The sequence below is a fragment of the Amphiura filiformis genome, chromosome 8 (assembly GCF_039555335.1).
Source record: "Amphiura filiformis chromosome 8, Afil_fr2py, whole genome shotgun sequence".
NCBI classification, from domain to species: Eukaryota; Metazoa; Echinodermata; class Ophiuroidea; order Amphilepidida; family Amphiuridae; genus Amphiura; species Amphiura filiformis.
In genome coordinates, this window is record NC_092635.1 from 46979624 (window position 1) to 47002127 (window position 22504).

General features: G+C 35.2%; 1 protein-coding gene across 2 annotated transcripts in view; it reads right to left on the minus strand.

Annotated features, from left to right (window-relative positions):
- Positions 1-11963, minus strand: part of LOC140159117 (transcription factor 7-like 2) — a 112494-nt gene extending 100531 nt beyond the window's left edge. For both annotated transcript variants that reach the window (XM_072182475.1, XM_072182474.1), the window contains exons 1-3: positions 11652-11963; positions 11443-11533; positions 11043-11143 (exon numbers count right to left, since the gene is read on the minus strand). In XM_072182475.1, the coding sequence (XP_072038576.1) occupies positions 11043-11143; positions 11443-11533; positions 11652-11861 (402 nt within the window). In that variant the 5' untranslated portion in view covers positions 11862-11963. The remainder of the gene's footprint in view (positions 1-11042; positions 11144-11442; positions 11534-11651) is intronic.
- Between the last annotated feature and the right edge of the window lie 10541 nt (positions 11964-22504).

The window sequence follows — 22504 nt, forward strand, 5'->3', positions numbered from 1 at the left end:
TTTGATGAACTTTGATATCATTATGCAGTAATCCGTCTCTTTGAAATCCAATACCATTGCGAGTTAAAAAATCGGGGAATGTGATTACATGCTATGTCTCAGGTTCTTGCAATAATGACGCTAGGCGAACATGAGCTGTGATCGGCAATGACATGTTATGTATCGCTAACATATTTCGTGACACTACAGTGTTCTTTAATTGCATTAACACACACTTTTTTACCAGACACTAGACAGAGAGGCACTATGTTGTTAAAACACCATGTCGTATTAAAATAATAACGAATAAATAAAATCTGCATCTAGACCATAAACATCATTAATAAACATTTTAACTTTAAAGTCGCAATTAATTTTTTTAATTATATAACAATTTTTCAAAATATGCAAATTCCATCTTCTGAGACATTATCTTTTAACTTTTTTGATCCTGAAAATGGCTTGAAATTTTAATTTTTAGCACCTCTGTCTCAACCACTGAAAAGAATTTTTGAATAAACTTGGTGTAGTACTGTTTGCAGGCTTTGCTGCATTTTAATATTTAACATTTATTATTAAAGCCAATTTTCACCAGTCGTTATTTTTTTATTATTATTAATTTTTTTTTTCCTTATCCATTTTTGTGATTTTGTCACAATGAGTTCTTTTATAACAATCAAAATTCTCTAAAAACAAAGAACTTTTCTTCATAAATTATTTGGGAAATAAAAACCGTATTTGGGAAATAAAAGCGTGGACTAAAACAACCTCAACTTGGATCATGACGGATTAACCCAATCCCTATTGTGATTAACCTCTCTGTACCATAAATAAAATACCTTCCTCAAGTAAGGTAAACTCCAGTGAACTTTTGCCCACTTCTGCCTTTGGGCAATATACACACTGAATGCATTCACATGACCAAAGCAGTCTTGATGCAATGGCTCCACGATACGTGACCACCGATTTTGTACAATTCATTGCCACGTACATCAAAGTTTTGAAGAAGAAAAAAAGGCACACAGTCATCACCAGTGCCACCAGTTAAGGGTCTAAACTCAATAGAAACTATAGTTAAGAAAATCATAATGCACTGCATGAACACTCAAAGTCAACAGATTGATCCAACTGTTTGGGACGAAATTGAGCTTCACTTATTTTGGCTACCCTATTGCCTGCACACAATACCACGAACATTCAACAATGAATGACAGACAGCCACCATCTACAGGCCATGAGGTCAATCGTGCTCTACACCAATGGCTTGGGCAAATAGCACACACAAAAACAGTTTAGAAACTCGTGCAAAAACTACTGGTTTGCAGCGATGTAAAAATGGCTTGCAAAGCGAACAAAAAATTGGTTTGCTGATTTCTGTAACCTAAGCTAAAGCAAAGAGCATGCCCATAGTGTCTTGTACTTTTCAACATACAAGACTGTGACAGACTGCACTCATCTAAACCAGTGGTCTGAATCTAAGGGAAAAGGATGGGGAAAAAAAGTGAGGAAAAAAATCTTGCTGCTGGGCAAAGTAAAATGAGTTTCACAAGTGTTTATATGGTTTGGACATGACCAGCTCCTAGTAGACAGCCATTCTAGACTAAATGGCTTCAGTAGGTCAAACTGGACACCAGAGGTGACCAGTCATTTTCGTGGGATTGTTGATCTTTCAATGACAGTCCTCCTCACAATATCAACATTCTTGACTAAACCGCCCAAAAGAAAACCCATTTCACACTGTATGTCCGATTCGATGAGCACAGTTGGTACACTTGATCAAAGTAAACAGGTTGTATCGACAAAAAGTTCGACTTTAGAAATGTTTAAAAAAGCTCTCATCTTTCCACCATTCCTTTTGAAAAGAATGTTAGTTAGTAGTTACACCTCAAAATAAATGTAGTAAGACTGGAACATTTCCTAAAAAGGAAGGTGACCTGATATATTTGGAAAATAGAATTCTTTAAAACGCCTAACTTCTATGTTTTAAATGAGAAAAATGTGAGCTTTCACCTGATACCAAAATCTGCATTTTGATGGGGGGGGGATGAAGCTGTCAATCAGGTTACCCACCTTTAATTGGAAGTCTTAAGTAACCTGTGACCTCACATCTGAAAAGATGTCCTGATCACGCACCAAATACTGTGTTTGAGAAACTGACAAAAAACAATCACAGTGTCACCACTAAATACTTCCAACAACCAAAACCAGGGGTACACCCATCAGTCCGAAACACTGTCAATCCGAACCCCTGTCAGTCCAAAAATCTCATTGATTTTTGAGCTTTTGAGACTGACGGTGGTTCGGATTGATGTTGTTTCGGACTGACAGGGAGACCCCAAAACCAGTCTCAAACATCATTGCATTAAATCTCTTTCTTTTTTTTTTTTGCTAAAAAATACGAAATGATTCCAAAGCTGTGATACTAACAGAGTGCATTCAGTCATGGACACTTACACGTCATATTTATCTAACTATTAAAACTCTTGAAGCAGTGAATGTTATGATTGCAATGCTGGTCACATACAGCTCTCAGGCTCTCAAGTGTTGTTTCACAGGATACTTCTCTCAGGTTAGCTGACATCTCTTCGCCAACCAACACAGCATCGTCTTCAGAGACGCAAAACAACATAGCTGCAGCGATCCACTCCTCACTTTAGGATCGTTGTGATTTTGCATAATTCAATTATTGTTTTTAATTTAATAAAGCGGTTTTCCTCTCTGCACCAGAGGTGACAGCGTGACTCTGTGACATCACACCACTTGGATGACTATCATGGTGCAACCTTCCTGTCTTCCCCATATAATGACAACTTTTGTGATCAACCATATGGTGAAACTTACTATTCTTACACAATATTGACACTTTTGAAAAACAATGGGGAAGTTTGTTGTTGTTGCCATTAGCACCTATGAATAATAACAACACCTTTTAGGCCTATAATTTAACCCTAAAAGTGGCATTATCCATGAAAGTGGAGCGACTAACGGGTAGGGGCAAGGTCCCATTGGGGGTCCGGGGCAGCACCTTGGATGCTCATGGATTTGAGGTGTTTTGCAATTGATTGGCCCAGATGGACTATTTTTGCACAACTTTTTCTCTTTCTATTTGATTTATTATACAAAGCATAATAAATGAAGATAAAAACATCATTCAACATACAAGTAGCAATTATTCGGAAATTTCTTTTTGTCATTTGATATAGCCTAAACCATACTTAATGCCTAAACATTGATATAGCGATTAGGCGTATAGCCTAACCATTAAAATTGCTGATCAAGTTAAATCTAGCATAAACAAACACATGAATACAATTACAATAGGCACGTTCAGACGGTCGATGATTAGTCGTTGATTAGCTTGTAGTTATAAACTTCGATGATTAGCTTGTAGTTAGTGACCATGTGGACGCAATCGTGGTTTAGTAATCAACGAGTAAACTTCAAGTTACTAACCATAAGAAATCTTATGGTTTAGACCTAAACTACGAGCAGTTGTCGATGATAGTGCCCGTGTGGACAAGCTTATATTCGAAGTCGTAGTTAAGCGTGACCTCTAATGACCTGATAGTGCATACATAGCATGTTTCTTGATCTTCTTGCATTTTACTGGTAACTGTTCGCCGTCAAATAGCAGCGAAAGACGGAGTTTCCGTAGCAAAATCCGGGATCAAGCCGAATCAGCTCCGAATCACAGCTCACATCAGAACAGTGCAATCTCGACGAACAGTGCAGTGTCGATCTGCTTGCCTCGCTTGAGTCGAAACTTAACTTCAAGAAAGTTTGCCGGCAGAAGGTCAGGATCAACTCCAAATCATTGCATTATAATAAAATTATGATGGGTTTTTTTGGTGTCGTCCTTCGTTCTCGTGTCACATTACGCGCCATTGGGGGAACTCCCGGCAGTTCGACCTAAGGATTCAGTATATTGTTGCGCACAAGAAATAAAAATTAAAGTGGTCTCAGAATTTTATCTTTCATTGTTTAATTTCAAATAATATTTAATTTCAAATAATATTTCTTTTAATGATCAACAACATGATTTAAAAAAATCTTTTTCACTATAAAAAATAATGAAGCCACCGTGAGTCTTGGAGCCGATTTATTTTTAGCTGCACTGGTGGATTCATCCGCGCTTGTTTTGTTATTATTTATTTATTTATTTCATGGCTAACTAAATCACGTTAAATATTTACCATGAAATAAATTATGTATATTCAACATGAATATTTTTTTACCATTTTTTATTAGCAGTACATGATTAGGCCTATGAATTTTCACCAACCATGCCAACGAAATTTAATTCAACAACGTAGAACATCATGTTTCATTTAATATTTTCCCGAATTATACGGTCCACTTCCGGTTTTTTATCAACGAGCAAGGTGCTGGCTTGTTAATAAATATTGCAATTGTCGAAGGTAATAGCCGCCGTGTGAACGCTTGTCGTTGATTAAGGGATTAAGAGTTACCATCGATGATTAGTAACCATCGATGATAAGGCACCGTCTGAACACGACTAATGTAGGCCTACACTCTGAATTCTACTCATGAACATTATATGCTGCCAGATGACCATGACCTTTGACACATGAAACATTATCTGTGAATGGCCAACAAAATTCAGAAAAGACAAAACAGTACTGTTTAATTGACAAACCTGTGGTTTAGAAATACTGAGAACCAGCAGGGCCAAATTGACCCTAGAATGACCCCTATACCACAAAAATCTGACCCTTATACAATATACACCAGAGCCAGACAATGAATTTAAATTCATCAATAGTGAAAGTGTTTTGAGCTCACTGCAGTACTTGCAATGACACTCAAGTTCGATTGGGATGGTCAGTGGTGTCCTGCAATAAGGGATAGGGCCCGGCCCGGAATAGGGTCTATATGCCCATCTATATGGTGCAAGAGGCAGCGGGGAGTTGGAAGCTCCCTGACTTGGAAAATCCAATAAATCCTGACAAAGACAGCAAATTTCCAAAAAAATGTAGAATATTAGATGCCTAAATTGTTCTTTATTTGCGAAAGTTAAAATTCCCTTCTGAATCCCAACAATGCTGTGTAAATATTATTTTCACAATTCCATTATATAATGTCATGCCTGTAGAATTTTGCTCCTTTGCTAACCTCTCATTTATTAATTGATACCATACATAGCACATTTATTTTTGAACCCTCTGGACTGATACTCCTCCAACCAGCATTCCCCAGCCATTTTGGCTTGTTGAAGCATGAGTCACCCAGCCACAACAGTACATTGTAATACATGTATAAAACTGGTTTGTTCATGGTGGAATGGTTTCACAACATAACAAAGGTTATCATGTAGGGAAAAACTATTTTATGACCAAATCTCAGGTACATGTACATAAATAAAAGATCTCTAGAGATGTATTTACAGAGCCATTGGTCTATATACATGGTCATCATCATCAACATGGTATAGTACTACTACTGTAGATATCATGCAGTGCCTAAAATGAAACATTATGGGTGCAAAAATCATGGAAAAATCAAGACCAAGCTCTGTTTCTACTGTATCTAGTGAGAAATTTTTGCGGGGGTTTAATGCAATTTTTGCTATGTGGGTCAGACTTTTGAGCAATTGTGTTATTTGCGCAGATTTTAAAAAAAATGTCTATTGCAGGTTTTTTCTTATGTGATGTCCATGGCACTTTTCCACAAAACCTGCTCAGGTAAGCTTAAAATAAAATCAGTTGAAAAATTACACAAAACACATCTCGCTTTTGGGCTAAAATTCATAGTATAGAATTGTTAAATTGTTAAATCATATTTTGGCATCAAAATGTACTTACATTGTACAGATGCAGATTTTGTCCCATATGACAATGTGCAATGTTTAATAGGGGGCAACCATTAGTAAATAGTAGTAGTATCGTAAATCCCTCCTTTCTACTGGAGCACCAACCAGATTGATCAATGAATCAGAAGTGAGATGAATATATAATTTTTTAGCCTCTTTAACACTGACCAATGCGTTTCTTACCGTCATAAATCACGTCAAAGTCTGACCCATGTAACAATGTTGCATTGCAATATTATTAAAATTAAGTATTTTCACTTTATGACGGATACTTCTGTTCCCTAGATCTGCATTGTAAACATCGCAATATTGCGCCTGGCGATACTATTGCTATGTTATAATGAGAGCTAATACAGTAACTATAACAAATATTCATAACCTCATGAATATACGTGATGTGTGATCATGCGTGTGGTTCAATCATATTTTATTATTTGTAACAACTCAAACGCAAATCGAGGTAATTAATATCACACAACTAACCGCAAAATACGAAATTGTTCCAGCGTAAATACTAGTAACCTCCACGCGTGCTGTGTTGTGCGTCAAACAAACTGTGCCAGCACTGGTTGCCGCAATTTGGATTGTGCGCTACCATATTTCCACAGACTGCGATTTGCACTTTTGTTATTGGTCGTCCAATTTTAGCCTGTTCGATTTTTGGAAAGGGCAAATGTAAATATTGTTTATTTGTACAAAATTTTGAGGAAAATTGTGTGTAAATTTGTCAAGGGAAGAGCCATGGTTATGAATGAGGTTAACAATTTTGCATCGGTAATAATAATGTCGGACATTGTGAATTAAATACATTTCTGAGAGTGTACAGTCCCCCCTAAAAGAGTAGATTGGTTTTGAGACAATAATTATTTGAGTACCAGTTAGTTTATGATAGTGTCAGTAACTACAATAGACCAGCGCCCTCTGGAGTTTGGATGTCGTGTCAGGGGTCTCCCTGTCAGTCCGAACACCGTCAGTCCTAACTACCGCTAGTCTTTTTTTAGGGTTAGAGTAAGGATTAGGTTTGGGGTTAGGTTAGGTTTAGGCCTAGGGTTAACGTTAGCGTTGGGTAAGCTTAAAATTCGGACTAGCGGTGGTTCGGACTGACGGGGTGTCGGACTGATGCAGGGTGTATCCGTTTCCCGTGTCATGACCACCAGTGATATTTTGCTACATGTTACTGAGGATGTGAAGATAGCATCAGGAAAAAATATTTACATATCCTTACTATTAAACAAGCCTCGAATTTCGTTATTTTTAGGGCAGGCCAACTTGGCCTTGGCTATTTAACATTTTAGGGGGCACCGAGGCCATCATGCCAGGGCACCAAGGCCAAAGCAAATTTCATTATTTTTAGGGCAGGCCAACTTGGCCTAGGCTATTTAACATTTTAGGGGGCACCGAGGCCATGATTTATTTATTTCATATATTTATTCGTTCATCCATCCATCCACCATTATTTCTTCTTTCTTTATTTATTTCATGATTCATTCATTTATTTATATATATATTTATTTATTTATTTATTTCATGATTCATTCAGTGAAATATGAGTATGTAAATAAACAGAAACAAACACCTGGGAGGTGCAGTGATACAGTCAAACTTTTACCTGTTATTAGAATGATAATACAGCTTCAATTTTCATATTCGTTCCAGGTTCGTTATTAGAATACATTCAGGCATGAAAATGTCAGCGTTTTTATTTTCCAGCATTTTTTTTTAACGCTGAAAAAACACGGAAGAAAAAAAAATCACGCAAAAATACGTAAAATAAATCTCCGATAAACAAATTGCAGGATGTCACAGGATCTCTACCTGTTGCAGAACGATTGAAAAACATATTTGCCAACCCGCTAAGGAGACACGTGTTAGGCGCTTTTCGTCAGCAAGGGAACATGTGGCCCGATATCGATGAACTTTGTTGTGTGCAGCCTGCAGCGCATTTGCTGCGCTTGTGCGCGGCAAAAGATCTGGCAACTCCGTTGTGATTTAAACTTATGCGGCGAGGAAGCTGGAGGAAGCGACACGTGTGATCATAATGATTGAGTGTAACCTGCGATTGTATGAAAGCTTAAGCTTTACAGTCAATTGTGATACAAAATAAAAAGGGCTACTTTTAAATTGATTCCACTTCCGGGAATCGAGAGCATTTTTTGTTCCCGACCGAGACTCGATCCCAAATGCTACTGGCCACTGCAAAATTAGGGCAAGGCCATTGTGGCGCAGTAAAGTTCTTGTTTTTCAGGGCATTAAGGCCAAATGAAAGGGCACATGGCAATGGCCGCCCTTGAAATTCGAGCACTGCTATTAAAGCATGCTTTCTCAAGCCAACTGCTATAATGTGAAAGCTGCTACATGTACAATGTACACATTGATAACATGTTGCAAAACCTCCCTATTATGTTGTGTTCCCTGTTCTCTGCTGCCACTTTACAATGGTAACATTATTGCGATTTTTTGTTCTCGTTTGGAGCGACTGAAAAACTGCAAAATTACCAAAGCTGTGTTTGTTGCAATAACGAGAACGCATGCATGCAAAATGTCCTCAAACTAAATAGTGGCCAGCCCTCACACTTGTTTGCCACCATTGGTACCCGGCATTGGTCAAACTTATGATGGCCGTTACCACTTCGCCACCTCTTCAATAGCTTTGAGATGTCACCTGAATCGCTATGTATTTTAAAATGTTCAGCAGTTTTCCTACTAAAACATTCAAACTCTGTCCTCAAAATGATACCCTACAGGTACTGAAAATACTAATGTTCGGACTATTAGGGTGTTTCAAAATGATTGTACCCATCAGTTTCTAGAAATCTAGTGATCATGGACAAGACTGCCACATCAAAATGAAACATAAGAGCTGTCTTTGAATGTTATGAAAGGTCCTGGGCATTTCAAGAGCATCCAATGTTGCATACTGAAGCAGCTGGCTTGTCAATAAACACCAAAAACTGATGGGTTCAATTTCAAAACATTTTATAGGGTCTGTTGTGTAATGTGTAGGGCCTATACATCGTTTTACCTCCAGATTGGGTCCAGGTAGTAACAGAGGTGTATATTTTGCAGATCGCAGATTGAATCCTGCATACTTCAACCTTATCCTGCAGAGCAAATGCATACAAGGGAAGTTTTTTGGCATCCAAACGCGCAGATATAGCACTGATGTCACTGCCAAAGGTGCACAGACGTGTTGGGCCCCTTTGGACAAATGCTATCAGCAGGTTGGTGGCAGACCAGACCATAACACCACTTTTGGACTGAACTTTAAAAAATGCTAAGAAAGAAAGTAAGCCTCGATTTACACATAAAATACTACATCATGTACACACTGGTGAGTGGTGACACACCGAGTTGACAACAAATAACGTAAACAACACGAGTGCATAATATGTCATCTGTTTACAAGTAAAATACCAACATAAAATGTGTCATTTTGATCAGGGTCACTATCGGCATCAAAATGTAAACATATCACATTATTATAATACTATCGTAACAACTTGGTTGAATAAATTTATCTTGGATCGTAACAACTGCTTTGTAATTTATGATCTGGTGCTCTATTGATGATTCAAATGTACGGTACTTTGAAATTCCATCAATCTTGTTGATTCCATGATAATAATTAAAATATTCATGAAGCACAATGTATTATACAGTACCCCGGTATATGTCTCTTGGTTTTTTAAAAAGCTATACTATGAGTGATACAAATTATGATCCACCTAAATAACCTGAACCACTATGCTAATTCATCATGCTCAACATTCACTTCCGCCATATAAAAAATAACTGTCATGACTTAAAGGGGGGGTAACCCTATTGGTTTTGGATATGGATTGTCTTTAAAATTACATAATAATATCAGATATCCGCGTCCCCTTTATGCTGCTTTGTGAAAAAAACGAGAGCATTTTCAGCGTAAATGTGAATAAATAGCCAAATTTGCAATCCACTACCTTGTATACGTGAATTGCATTCTGGGTAGGCATGCAACAACAACAATTCCCGTTCTTCAGATGATTTAATGCTGACATGCTGCAATGCCCGGCCCGTATTGAACGGAAAATATTTGTTTTTTTGGTTTTTCGTACCCGTTTCAGAAAAAAAGGAAACAAAATATATTTCCCCTTGCAATATGTACATTTCAAATGAATATAAAAAGTTTGGGTTAAAAATGGAGAGGAAAAAACCTTCCGATACCGGGTTTTGAACCGGTACCTTCGGGTAAAAGAACGGCGCGCTAGCCAATTGAGCTATTTCACCAACTGAAATAATCAAGGAATTGTTTTAATTATATACGGCGGACCGTCTCCTCAGCACTTAGCGTAGTTCGCTTTTTTTTCTTTTTATTATACGAAGTAATTTTTATTGTTTACAAACTGGTATACCTGTAAAACAGCTGTGATTCATGATTTCTCGAAATACATCGACTTGGAGCGTCAAATTTCAGGATAGTAATGAGAAAAATAGTATCTATTATGTGATACCAAAACCTCATCAACAATGAAAAAAATCGGGGATGATGCTGTCGATCGGGTTACGGACCTTTAAAAAATGTGTCTCACTTTTCCCATACATAATTAAACATGAAAGGTTTTCATGATTTTCAGGTATCTAGCACTTATGACCTGTGCATTTTTAATTGAGGATTTAACCTTATAGTAAACATTGTCTGTCTTTCCTTTACCCCCTACCAGTTGTAAACCCTGTGAGTGTCAATTGAATAAGGTGAAATCTAAGGTGTCATTTATGCAGAGAGAAACCAAACAATACTGTGCATATCCAGTAACACGTTTCATAATACATGTCACACAGGGCATTCATAGCAAGCACCCACAGAAAATGTGTGCTAGCAGTTCAATGGTGATAGGTCAGCCTACGTATGCAGTTGCCTGCATGCTACAAAAAAAGGTCATATAGTGTTGGTAAACAAACGTCCCGACCGTTAGTATCTCTTAGTATATCCATGAAAATTGGGCTACTGTTGTGTAAATTAGTTTACGGTGTGAGTATAAAACTATATTACTCATGTGTTTTCGTGGATATATACTATACCTATAAACGCACAGAGCATGATTCCTCGACAATAACATGCACATGTTGGGGATCACAATAATAGTGTACTACATGTACAATGCGATCAACACACATACCAACATTTTCATGCTGTGTGTGCTAGATCATGGAAATACTATTTCCATGGCTAGATCAAGAGAATAATTTTACTTACCGGTCCTCCCGGTACGATCGAGCCATTGGGGTGGTATCCACTTGCTATAATCGCCAAGTTAGTATAGGATGGAAAGCGTGGAATATGATCCGATTTGTTTCCTGTATACAGTGGGGTCAGAACGGAGACAAGAGCCGTTAGTCAGTCAGCGATCGACTGTGAACAACTACGACACATACACCATTTGCATAGCTCAAGTTTCTTCATCTTTCTTACGTTACACACAGCTCAAGTACCCCTACTTTACAGAATAAACGTGCTACTATTAACTATAGGTTCATGCCATAACTAGATCGAACAATTAAAACATTAGGACAACACCATAAACTTGGAAATTATTTATGCCAAAAAGTTCAGACCAGTTGTCATGCATGATTGGTATAATGGCAGCCATACGTACCTTCGCAACCTCCATGCACTTTCTTAGCACGGCTGTCTTTCAATGGGTCCCCGTAGTCCGACGATGAACCCAATGGCCGTTTATTATTTCTCTGTGAAATAGAGACCAAAACGACAGTTAGTATATTCGACAGAGATAGTAGTAGAAGATTTTGAACAAGTTATATAATGTCATTACATCGATTTTAGATGAAGAAAAAGTATATTTACCTGTGAGTTGGATACGGGTTTGTTCTGCGAACTGACCGACTCTCCTTCATTCACTAAACTCGATTTGATGTCGTTGAGGTGGTCGAAAGAATCTCGAGTTCCTGGCACATTTTCGATAGCTTTTTCCTCTTGTTCTCCTTCGGTATGATAAATTTTAGTTTCATCTTGGGCACCATCATCCTCCTCACCACGACTGGGCTGTTGAGGCATGGTGTTGGGGTAAGATCCAGCCCCGTTATTCGCGGCGAAACGTTTCAAGTTAACTCCACTTTCTTAGCACGTCCCGCGTCAATGAATCCTTACCATTCAGTTGTGTACAGACGCAAAGGCGACTGGCCAACATCAAAGCCTTACCGCACCCTTGATTGACAGCTCGGATTGTCAGCTGGGGGCCACCGTAGCCAATCAATTAGCAGGTCATGCCGTATTCTAATGAATATGCAGTAGCAGTTTACTTCACTGGGGGGCGCTAGAGCCAATAAGCTAATAGATGTGGTTATTATGCACAAACAATCATGAATATTGATAGAATTCCGCACATACCTACTCCATGATACAGTAAACCCAATGCTTTGCATGGGACGGGTAAACAAGATTTCTGGGTTCAATTTGGGGAACTGTGAAAGGCTAAACGGTTGACCCTTGGTATAAAAGGACGCCGATGCAAATGAGGTAGTTAAAATACAAAACACAAATTAGTTTACGGCTTTAATAAGATAAACTTAAGATGGCTCTATTCAGCTACACAAAGTCAAAATAAACTTGTTCTTGAAAAGTGTAAAGATTCAATATTCATGAATTTAAATTGTACATGTGCTATTTCTACCAGCACTACCAGTTTTTAGCAAGGCGTATACCAAAAGTTTGTTTACAAATTACACTTCCTGGAATTGATAAGAGAACTGGACACATCTCGAGAATAAAATGTGAGGCAAATAAATAAATATCCAAAAGAAATAATATAAACAGAAGAAGAAGAAAAATCAGACAGATGAAAAAAGAAAATGGAAAACAACATAAACTTATCTGTGTTGCAAATTTAATTATTTAATTATTTATTTATTTATTTATTTATTTATTTATTTATTTATTTATTTATTTATTTATTTATTTATTTATTTATTTATTTATTTATTTATTTATTTATTTATTTATTCATTTATTTATTATTTATCTGATAAATATTCATCAAACCTATATTGTACATTTATTTTGCAAATTGCATACATTTTATTCAAATAGGAACCCTTTCAAAATGCTAGTTTACTGTGATATTTCAAAATTATTGGAGAAAAAAATAAAATAAAATAAATAATAAAACAAAAATATCACAAATCAAATTATTATTAAATTGTACTATTACTTTATTATTGTTATAATATTATTATAATGTTATTTTAATCACATTAACAGAAAATTCATTGACAAACAATTTTGATGATGATGCTAAATAGTAAATACTAATTGTATTAAATATTAATAGAAAAATTATTTTAAAATATCATTATCTATTAATATACTATTGTTTATATAATTACAGGCCGATACCGCTGTCGGAAACAAAATGTTTTTAAAAAATGCCTCTCAAAAAGAAGTTACTTTTCAAAAATAACTCTTCTCCCAGTTTTTTTTTTTTTGTTTTTTTTTTTTGTGTGTGTTTTTTTTTTGGGGGGTTAAGGAAAAATCATACCCGGGCATCATACATACATGTTTCACCAGTAAACCAACCAAACATTGTTCTAAAGAAACCGGTTTTTTTTTTTTAATAACTTTTTGAACAAAAGCATGTTATTTTGCATAAATTTGCAATGATGCACATCGACAACTTATCATGTGCAATTGATTGCAACCCCTGTGATTCCATTGTTATTGGCGACATCACCCATCCATCTTCTCGATCCCGTTTGATGATTGACTGGCGAATCAGTAAAGACTTGACAATACCATCATAAAACCATGAAAGGGGGTTTAAAAGAAGGCGGGACAGTGCTATTGAAAACAACACTGAAGATGACACTTTGAAAGAGACATCTCAGCGGGTTCTCCGCCCAATATTGTGAGATGAAGTGGTAGTACAATTGACCGTCATTTAGATAAAGAGAAGGGGTGATTCACAAATGGTTAAGAAGAAAATCAGATTTGAAGAAATTGATATGGATATTTCCACCAAGTATGATGTGCGGTTACATTTATTGGAAACCATATTTTTTGTCTCTATCAAAAAAAAAAAAAAAATTCCATATTCAAGTATAACTTGCTGTCCGTATTTAATGAAACCCGAAATCAAATATTGAAAGAAAACAGGAAAGAAAGAAAGCTAGAATGATCGATGAGATCAATGGAAAAGAAAGAGGGAAACTTTAAAGAAAGAAAGGAAGGAATGAAGAGAGAGGGAGAGGGGGCCGCGGGGAGGGGGAGAGAAAGATAGGGAAAGAAAGAAAGAAATAACAAAATACTACACGTAGCCTCGGGCAGGACCTTGGCTAGGCTCTCGCCAAAAATATCTTTGTTAAAAAAGTATGGAAAAACAGCTTGTTGATTGATTGCCTATTTAAAAAAGGGCACAGCCCCCCCAGTTTGACCTATCAGTCGTCGGAAATGGTCATTCGGGGGCTGGAGTGGTCACTGTTCATGTTCAAATTTTCTGATAAGATCATTATAGATGAAACAATGAATAGTGCATCAAACTTGAATAAACTTTACGAAGCGATTTATTTTATTTTTGGCAGATCGAAATAGGGGAAGGGGAGGGGAGCGATTTTTGGCACAAAAAGGTGGAGCAAAATGTTAGGAACATCCACAATTTCCTGCTCGCTGCGCTCGCATTTATGATGATAAGACAATAAATAAGGTTTTAAATTTGGGTTTCCCAAAATCTTGCATGTGTAAAGGGGGGGGGGGGCAAAGATTTTTGGCACGTCAAAAAAAAAAGGGGGCAGTGGCACGTGGAAAGGGAGAGCAAATATTTTGTGGCACTGCCAAAGAGGGGGAGCAATGTTTTGGCAGACCATTTTAAGAAATCACCACCCGGGGGTACACGTAATTATATTACCCCACCCCTAACTTTTTTTTTTTTCGAGAGCCATATATATACATGATATAGCTAGCTCCAAAAGCAAACAAGAACATCTGACGAGGATATGGGTCGGGAGGGGACTGCACAAGTGCACATAATAATCATTGAATAAATGCACATCCAGACCCATTAGGGACGCACCATTAGACTTCAAGGGGAGGGGGCCTTTTTTCATGCATTTGTATACACATTTAGGTGGGGAAAGTTTTTTTTAGTGTTGGTGGGGAAACTTTCAGCTACTTTCTTTTTTGTTTTGTTTTTTTGTTTTTTGATATTGTAGTCTAATAGTGCGTCCCTTATGGTACCGGTTGCAGAAAGAAATTAAGCCTCCCGGGGAAGGGGGAACACGAAGTATGAATCGTATTCGGTTAAAATACACGAAATTATGCATAGATCCTCTGACGTGGAGCATTTCTCACTGTCGTCATGTCGGGCCTACGTGTTTTTGGTTTGGTTTATTTGTTGGTTTTTCTCGCGCCAACATTAGGCTTTAAATATAGGCCTACCACTCTTGAAGCAACTTGCCCATAATCTACTTTATTAATAGTATTTTGTTGGTGTGTTATGGGGGGGGGGGGATTTGTTTGTTTGGTTTAATCTAATCTATTTCGTTTCAGTTGTCTTTATCCGTAATATAGGGGTAAATTTTTATAAAAAGGGTTCCCCCATTGCAAATGTTCATGATTTAAATGACTATCCTCATGATAAGCACAAACGTTCATAACGTGCTTCAAAGATAACCTTCGTTGGAGCATGTCTTGGCAATATTTTTGTGCTTATCATGGTCATAATAGTTTAACACCATATATTCATCGGAATACCTTGCTCTCGGCTTCTTACATGTTCCACCATGTTCGGCCATAATCGGTCAATTCTGAATCTTATCACACGCCTCATGGGCCATTCCAGTTGAAATCCACCCCCCCCCCTAAAGAAGACATGTCCTTAATATTCCTACACAGGGAGTGTGAATTTCAAATGGGGTTACCTGAATGGGTGACTACATTTAAAATCCACACTCCTTGTGTGGGAGATTAAGGTCATGTCTTCCATGGGGGTGGATGAATTTCAAATGTAACAGCCAAATTTAAGCCGCAAGCAACCCAACAAGATGTAACTTTTTTCACGACTTATACGATTGATTGGTTAAGCATTAAGGAACCGTTATTAATTTATCGATCAAAAAACCTCGAGAAAAAACAAAAAAAATGTGAACAAATTAAATTTTGTTGGTGAAATTATAAGGCGAACTATCATCTGCTCAAGGTCGCGAATCAAGAGGTTACTAAAGCACCAATTTTAATAGGACCAGTGGATTTGAACAATGGAGTGAAGCGATTTGATTAAACTATTTTAAGGATACAATTTATAGTTATAATGGTTAGTTAAACATTCGGCTACTTTAGGACAAAAGTCATACAATTTTCATCACATTAATAATAAAACTAATAGTATAGTGATTGAAGCGATAAATCATTTTAAGGTGTGTTTTTAACACGTAAATATAAATAATGAACCCCTTAAATGTCACAAGAAATAAATAGGGACAATATATAATCTTCGTGAAACTAATTGAAATCGAAATAAAATTGCGGTTTTCTGAAGGGGAATTATTGAATATACACTATCAAGGCATGTCTGAAATGGGTTCTTTTGCCGCGGGTTAACAGAAAAGTCGATCGTTTTGCATGTAAATGTACTATAGGAAAGATAGTAATATTGAATTAACGTGTGCAACAGTTATTAAGGATCGATAAAAGTAGATGATAGCCGAAACTTGTATTTTGTTTTTTATATGTTTTGAAGTTAAACCGATAGACAAGAACCGTGAAAACAGAAACATATTGGAATCATGGTGTTTTAAAATAACATTATAAATAGTGCCGTTAATGTAAATCTTCTTTGTAGACATACTGAACCAGAGCGCATTCCAATATTATAGCCTATAATTATAAGCACGGCGTTCAGTTACACATCTTTATCGTAAATTGAAGGATAATACAAAACCAGAAATTTATCAAATTGGTATCAAAGTCAAAGCAGAGTAGTTCTTCGTCATTGTAACTCATATAGTTATGTAAATGTTTCCTAGTTTGAAACTTCACACATAAGATACAGAACTACTATTACAGAAGCTTTCAGAAATGCTTTACCTGATAGCGGCGTTGATGACTCACTGAGGGCGCCATGCTGGACAATTTTCAATAAAGTTAAACACCCACGCACAGAACTGATATTTAAGAATGACCAAGGAATCAAATACAATCGGATACAAATAAAAATACGCATAAATAAATAAATGGAACGAAAAAGGAAAAACAAACAAACAAACAAACAAACAAAACCATATAAAATATAAAACAAACTATATTTTTTTAAATGTTTAGCACTGAAGCCTGAAGGGAATGGTTTCTTAAAACAAAAACGAAAAACCTTTTTGTTTCTGTTTGTTTGATTGAATCAAAATCAAAATAAATAAAGGCTTCATGAGAAATTTACTATCCGTGTGCTTTGTCAATGGTCATGAAATATCAAAAGAAACATTTTTTATTTTTTATTTATAACATTCGGCCGAAGGCAGGCTAAGTGCTCAGAGCCGGGCTACTAAATTCAAAGGATGCCATCCGGATATGATGGGACAGGGATATGGGAAGAGGTCCGATCTTAGATGCAGGAGGAAAACTGGAACATTCGGAGTAAAACCTGCGAGAACGAGCATAGATCGGCAACCAAACTTACATGTGGCACGGCGGGGGATTGAACCCCGGCCACATTAGTGAGAAGCAAGTAATAAACTGAAACAAGAGCTTAAACTCAGTTTTATAATAAAACGTGTAACAATTAAAACAATTGATGGAAAATTCGACTTTCTACAAAAGCAAAACGAAGTACTGAAATTAAGGGTTGACACTATTTTAAAGTGTTGCGATTTGGTAGTTCGCAGCATCTTGCGAATGGTAGTCAGCTTTGGCAGAAATCGCTTTGCTCATTTCATAGCGATTGTGTAGAAGAATTCAAATATCACAGATATACTTTTGTAGGTCCTGAGTTATGTTAAAGGAGGGCTGAAACACCTGCAACACTTACATAAACGCACATAGCTCATAACGATAAATCAAGCAAGGTCTGAAAGTATATATATGGTTTGTAGAATGAACTTTTACAAAACATCAAAGTGTTATTTATCAATAATATATTGATTTACATAATGAAAATCGATATTTTTTGGCTGTTTCGACCAACAGTACCTTGTCTACCATTAAAGGTGACGCATGATTGTTTACTTCACAATGGACCGCTCTTTCTTATATTTTTCAATTTCAAGACCGTACACTGCCCAAGCTAGCTGCTCTTATAGTTATAACGCTGCGCATCTTTTCATTATTATTTTTTATTTCATTAATCCAGCCTTATCATTATGATCTTGATAAAATGAATCTCCCTTATTAAAAAGTGGGAGGGTATTTAGCCATCCTTCTTTGCATATAGCCCTTAGCATGATCTGGTCAAGTTTTACAGATGATACGCATGATGCGATCAGTTTGTCTTAAGTGGTGTTGGTTAGGCCCGGTCACTCCTAGTTCAGCCGCCGGCAAGAAATTCAAACACCTTAAACATGTTAAATAAGGATGGCCAATCGTCCGAGGAAGGCTTATTATGCAAAAGGATCTGGGTTTGCAACGTTGACTTTTCAGCTCAATTTAATACTACTTTTATGGTCGAAGTTGAAAGTATCTATCGATGAGTATTGCAAGTTCAGCTAGAGGAACACTGGCTGTTTGTTGTTTTGTTCTCTCTTTTTCTATTATAATTAATAAGTTCAAGACAAAGGGAAGAGGTCGCTATTGGAAAAACAACAACAACAACAACAACAACAATAACAACAACAACAGCAAAAACAGAACAGAACAAACAAACAACCAACCAACCAAAATAAACATGTATAAACAACAACAACGCCAACAACAACAATCAATGGATTTTCATTTTTACAGAAACCATATTCTAACATGTCGAATTTCCAAGTTTGTACTGGAGATTAAATTCGAACATTCCATTTTTACTAATGAACCACATATAAATTGACCTGGCTGTTTATATTGTTATCTGCTATGATCATCTTACTATAGACGTACCACCATCAAATCTAAAGATAAACATCTGTAGAAGGTGAGAGTTCTAAGTGAAATTATATACATAAGAATGACCTGAAAGAAGAGTAATATCAAATATGTGAAAACAGGTTGGTTGGTTGTTTATTTATTTATTTATTTATTTATTTATTTATTTATTTATTTATTTATTTATTTATTTATTTATTTATTTATTTATTTATTTATTTATTTATTTATTTATTTATTTATTTATTTATTTATTTATTTATTTATTTATTTATTTTTTTTTTGTAGTCAAATACATGTAGTTTTACAGGGTTTTCCTATGTTAAGTGAAATAAGAGCATCCAGGAAATGGAAAATCAACATTACTTCCGTTCTTGTCACTCTTTGTTACTGGGTATTGCGGTTTTTGTAAGCATATTTATTTATTTATTTATTTATTTATTTATTTATTTATTTATTTATTTATTTATTTATTTATTTATTTATTTATTTATTTATTTATTTATTTATTTATTTGTTTATTTTACTTTGGTTAAGTAGTTTTATAGTTTTCTTGGGCGTTTACTATTTTATGTGAAATAAGGGATGGGGAAAATCTACATCACTTGCGCGTTCGTCAAACTGTGCTACTGGGTATTGCTGATGTGGTAAACAATATTTATTTATTTATTTATTTATTTATTTATTTATTTATTTATTTATTTATTTTTTGTTTATTTATTTATTTATTTATTTATTTATTTATTTATTTATTTATTTATTTATTTATTTATTTATTTATTTATTTATTTATTTATTTTTTTTGTTAAATAGTTTTACAAGGTGCTCCTATGTTTAATGTGAAATAAGAACATCCAGGACATGGAAAATCAACGTTACTTGCGTGCTTGTCATACTTTGCTACTGGGTATTGCGGTTGTGGTAAGCGTATTTATTATTTATTTATTTATTTATTTATTTATTTATTTATTTATTTATTTATTTATTTATTTATTTATTTATTTATTTATTTATTTACTTACTTATTTATTTATTTATTTATTTATTTATTTATTTATTTATTTATTTATTTATTTATTTATTTATTTATTTATTTTACTTTGGTTAAATAGTTTTATAGTTTTCTTGTGCGTTTACTATTTTATGTGAAATAAGGGCAGCCAGGATGTGGAAAATCTGCATTACTTGCGTATTATTTTGTCAAGCTGTGCTACTGGGTATTGCTGATGTGGTAAACATTATTTATTTATTTATTTATTTATTTATTTATTTATTTATTTATTTATTTATTTATTTATTTATTTATTTATTTATTTATTTATTTATTTATTTATTTATTTATTTATTTATTTATTTATTTATTTATTACGGTTGTGGTAAGCGCATTTCTTTCTTTCTTTCTTTCTTTCTTATTTATGTATTTATTTATTGTTTATTTATTTATTTATCTATTACATTATTAATTTATTAGTATAGTATTATATTATGATTATGGTTTTGTTGTGTTGTTGTTATTGGTGTTTGTTTTGATGGTGGTTGTGGACTGTTATCGTGGTGGTAGCTTTCAGCTAATAGCCTAACAGCGACCAATTTTGACAAGTCCTCAAAATATTTCATTATTAATATTCATTTTCTGTAAGGTGCGTGAAAATATTTCTGATCAATTCGCCATAAAATTGACCAAATTTGCACACAACTTATATAACATGTATACAATATCGCTATTAAACAAAATGAGCGATCCCTTCACATTAATATCTTTACAATAATATTATAATATATCATAATCATACAGGTCGATCATTGTTCTCAATATCTTCACACCTCGTGATTAATTATCAACGGTTTAGTAACATAAACAAAATCCCAAATAAACCAAACAGATGATAAATCTAACCCAAACTCAGGTTCAAGGAGCTCTCGATGATGTCATGTACTTTTCTCATTGGAAGATCTAATGGACGTCTCTAATACGGAAACGAAAGCGATAAGTGAAAGTATCTTATTAAAACGTTTCAAGTTTATAAATCGTCATTTAAACCAGCTGCATTTTCCTATTCGACGTAGTTCGTTTGACTGCCCTCCGGCCAACTTTGGTGTTAGACAAAAATACACATTATTATATGCTCGGTTAGGCGAGCCGATGTGCGCTCCTATCCTACGTATAGTAGGACGTGTGCAATAGATGTAAGAATCAACCACAAAAGTGTATTGGAAGTCAGAAAACAAAATGAGTACTTCACTTGAGCTATATATCTTAAATGGAAAGAGACAAAATAAGTATTATCGTGATCAACACAAATAGTACGTTAAGTGCGTGAGAAAGAAAGCTAAAAAAAGATAATACGAAGACGTTTGTGTAATTATACGAAAAAAAAAGTTGTTTAAAAGCACCGATACCAACATTACTGAAGATAGAAAGAGGCTAAAGAGCTTTGATAAACCACAGATGAGAATAACCAGATCCTAAAGATAGCAATAATTGTTATCTATCGAAGAAAATAAGGTTATGAGAATATGAACTGAAAAACAAATACTATATTAAAGATAAAGTGTCAGAATTTGGCCGTGCTATCTACTGAAGATAGCAATGTTAAGAATTATTATAGTGAAGATATCAGTGCAATTGTCGGATTATGGCAGCGTTTTCTACTAAAGACAGCAATTTAAACTATTATTATAGTGAAGATAGCAGTGTAATCGTCAGTATATGACAGTGCTATCTACTGAAGATAGACATTTTAAGAATTAGTATAGTGAAGATATCAGTGCAATTCTCAAAATATTAAAGTGTTGTCTACTGAAGATAGCAATTTCAACTATTATTATAGTGAAAATATCAGTGCAATTGTCAGTAGGATGACAGTGCTATCTACTGAAGATAGCAATGTTAAGAATTATTATAGTGAAGATAGCAAAGCAATCGTCAGAGTATGGCAGTGTTGTCTACAGAAGATAGCAATTTTAACTATCATAGTAGTGAAGATATTAGCGTTGCAAACCTTAGAATATGACAGCATTATCTACTGAAGATAGCAATGTTGAGAATTATTGTAGTGAAGATAGCAGAATATTCGCCAGAGTATGGCAGTGTTGTCTACTGAATGTAGCAATGTTAAGAATTGATATAGTGAAAATAACAGTGCAGTGCTATCTACTGAAGATTGCAATTTTAACTATTATTATAGTGAAGATATCAGTGCAATCGTCAGTATGACAGTGCTATCTACTGAAGACAACAGTTTTTAGAATTAATATAGTGAAGATATTAATGTAATCATCAGAGCATGACAGTGTTGTCTACTAAAGATAGCAATTTTAACTATTATTATAGTGAATATATCAATGAAATCGTTAGACTGTCCCACAGTCTCGGTTCCATCTCTGGGTAAATACTTAGAGCTAAAACCACCTTGCCCTTCACTCCACAGATTAATACCATGACACCACTAAGCCCTAACTGCCAGCAACAAAGTTATAGCGCTCCTGGAGCATTGTGTGTCGACGAAAACTCAATTAATCTATAGACCAACTTGTTTATTTTTTTTTATAATAGCTATCCTAATCCGATCGGGTTTATTTAATGTTATATAATCTACATTACCACATTTACCAGACGTTCTCCATGGACCTGAGGGAGGGTCTATGCAATCGTC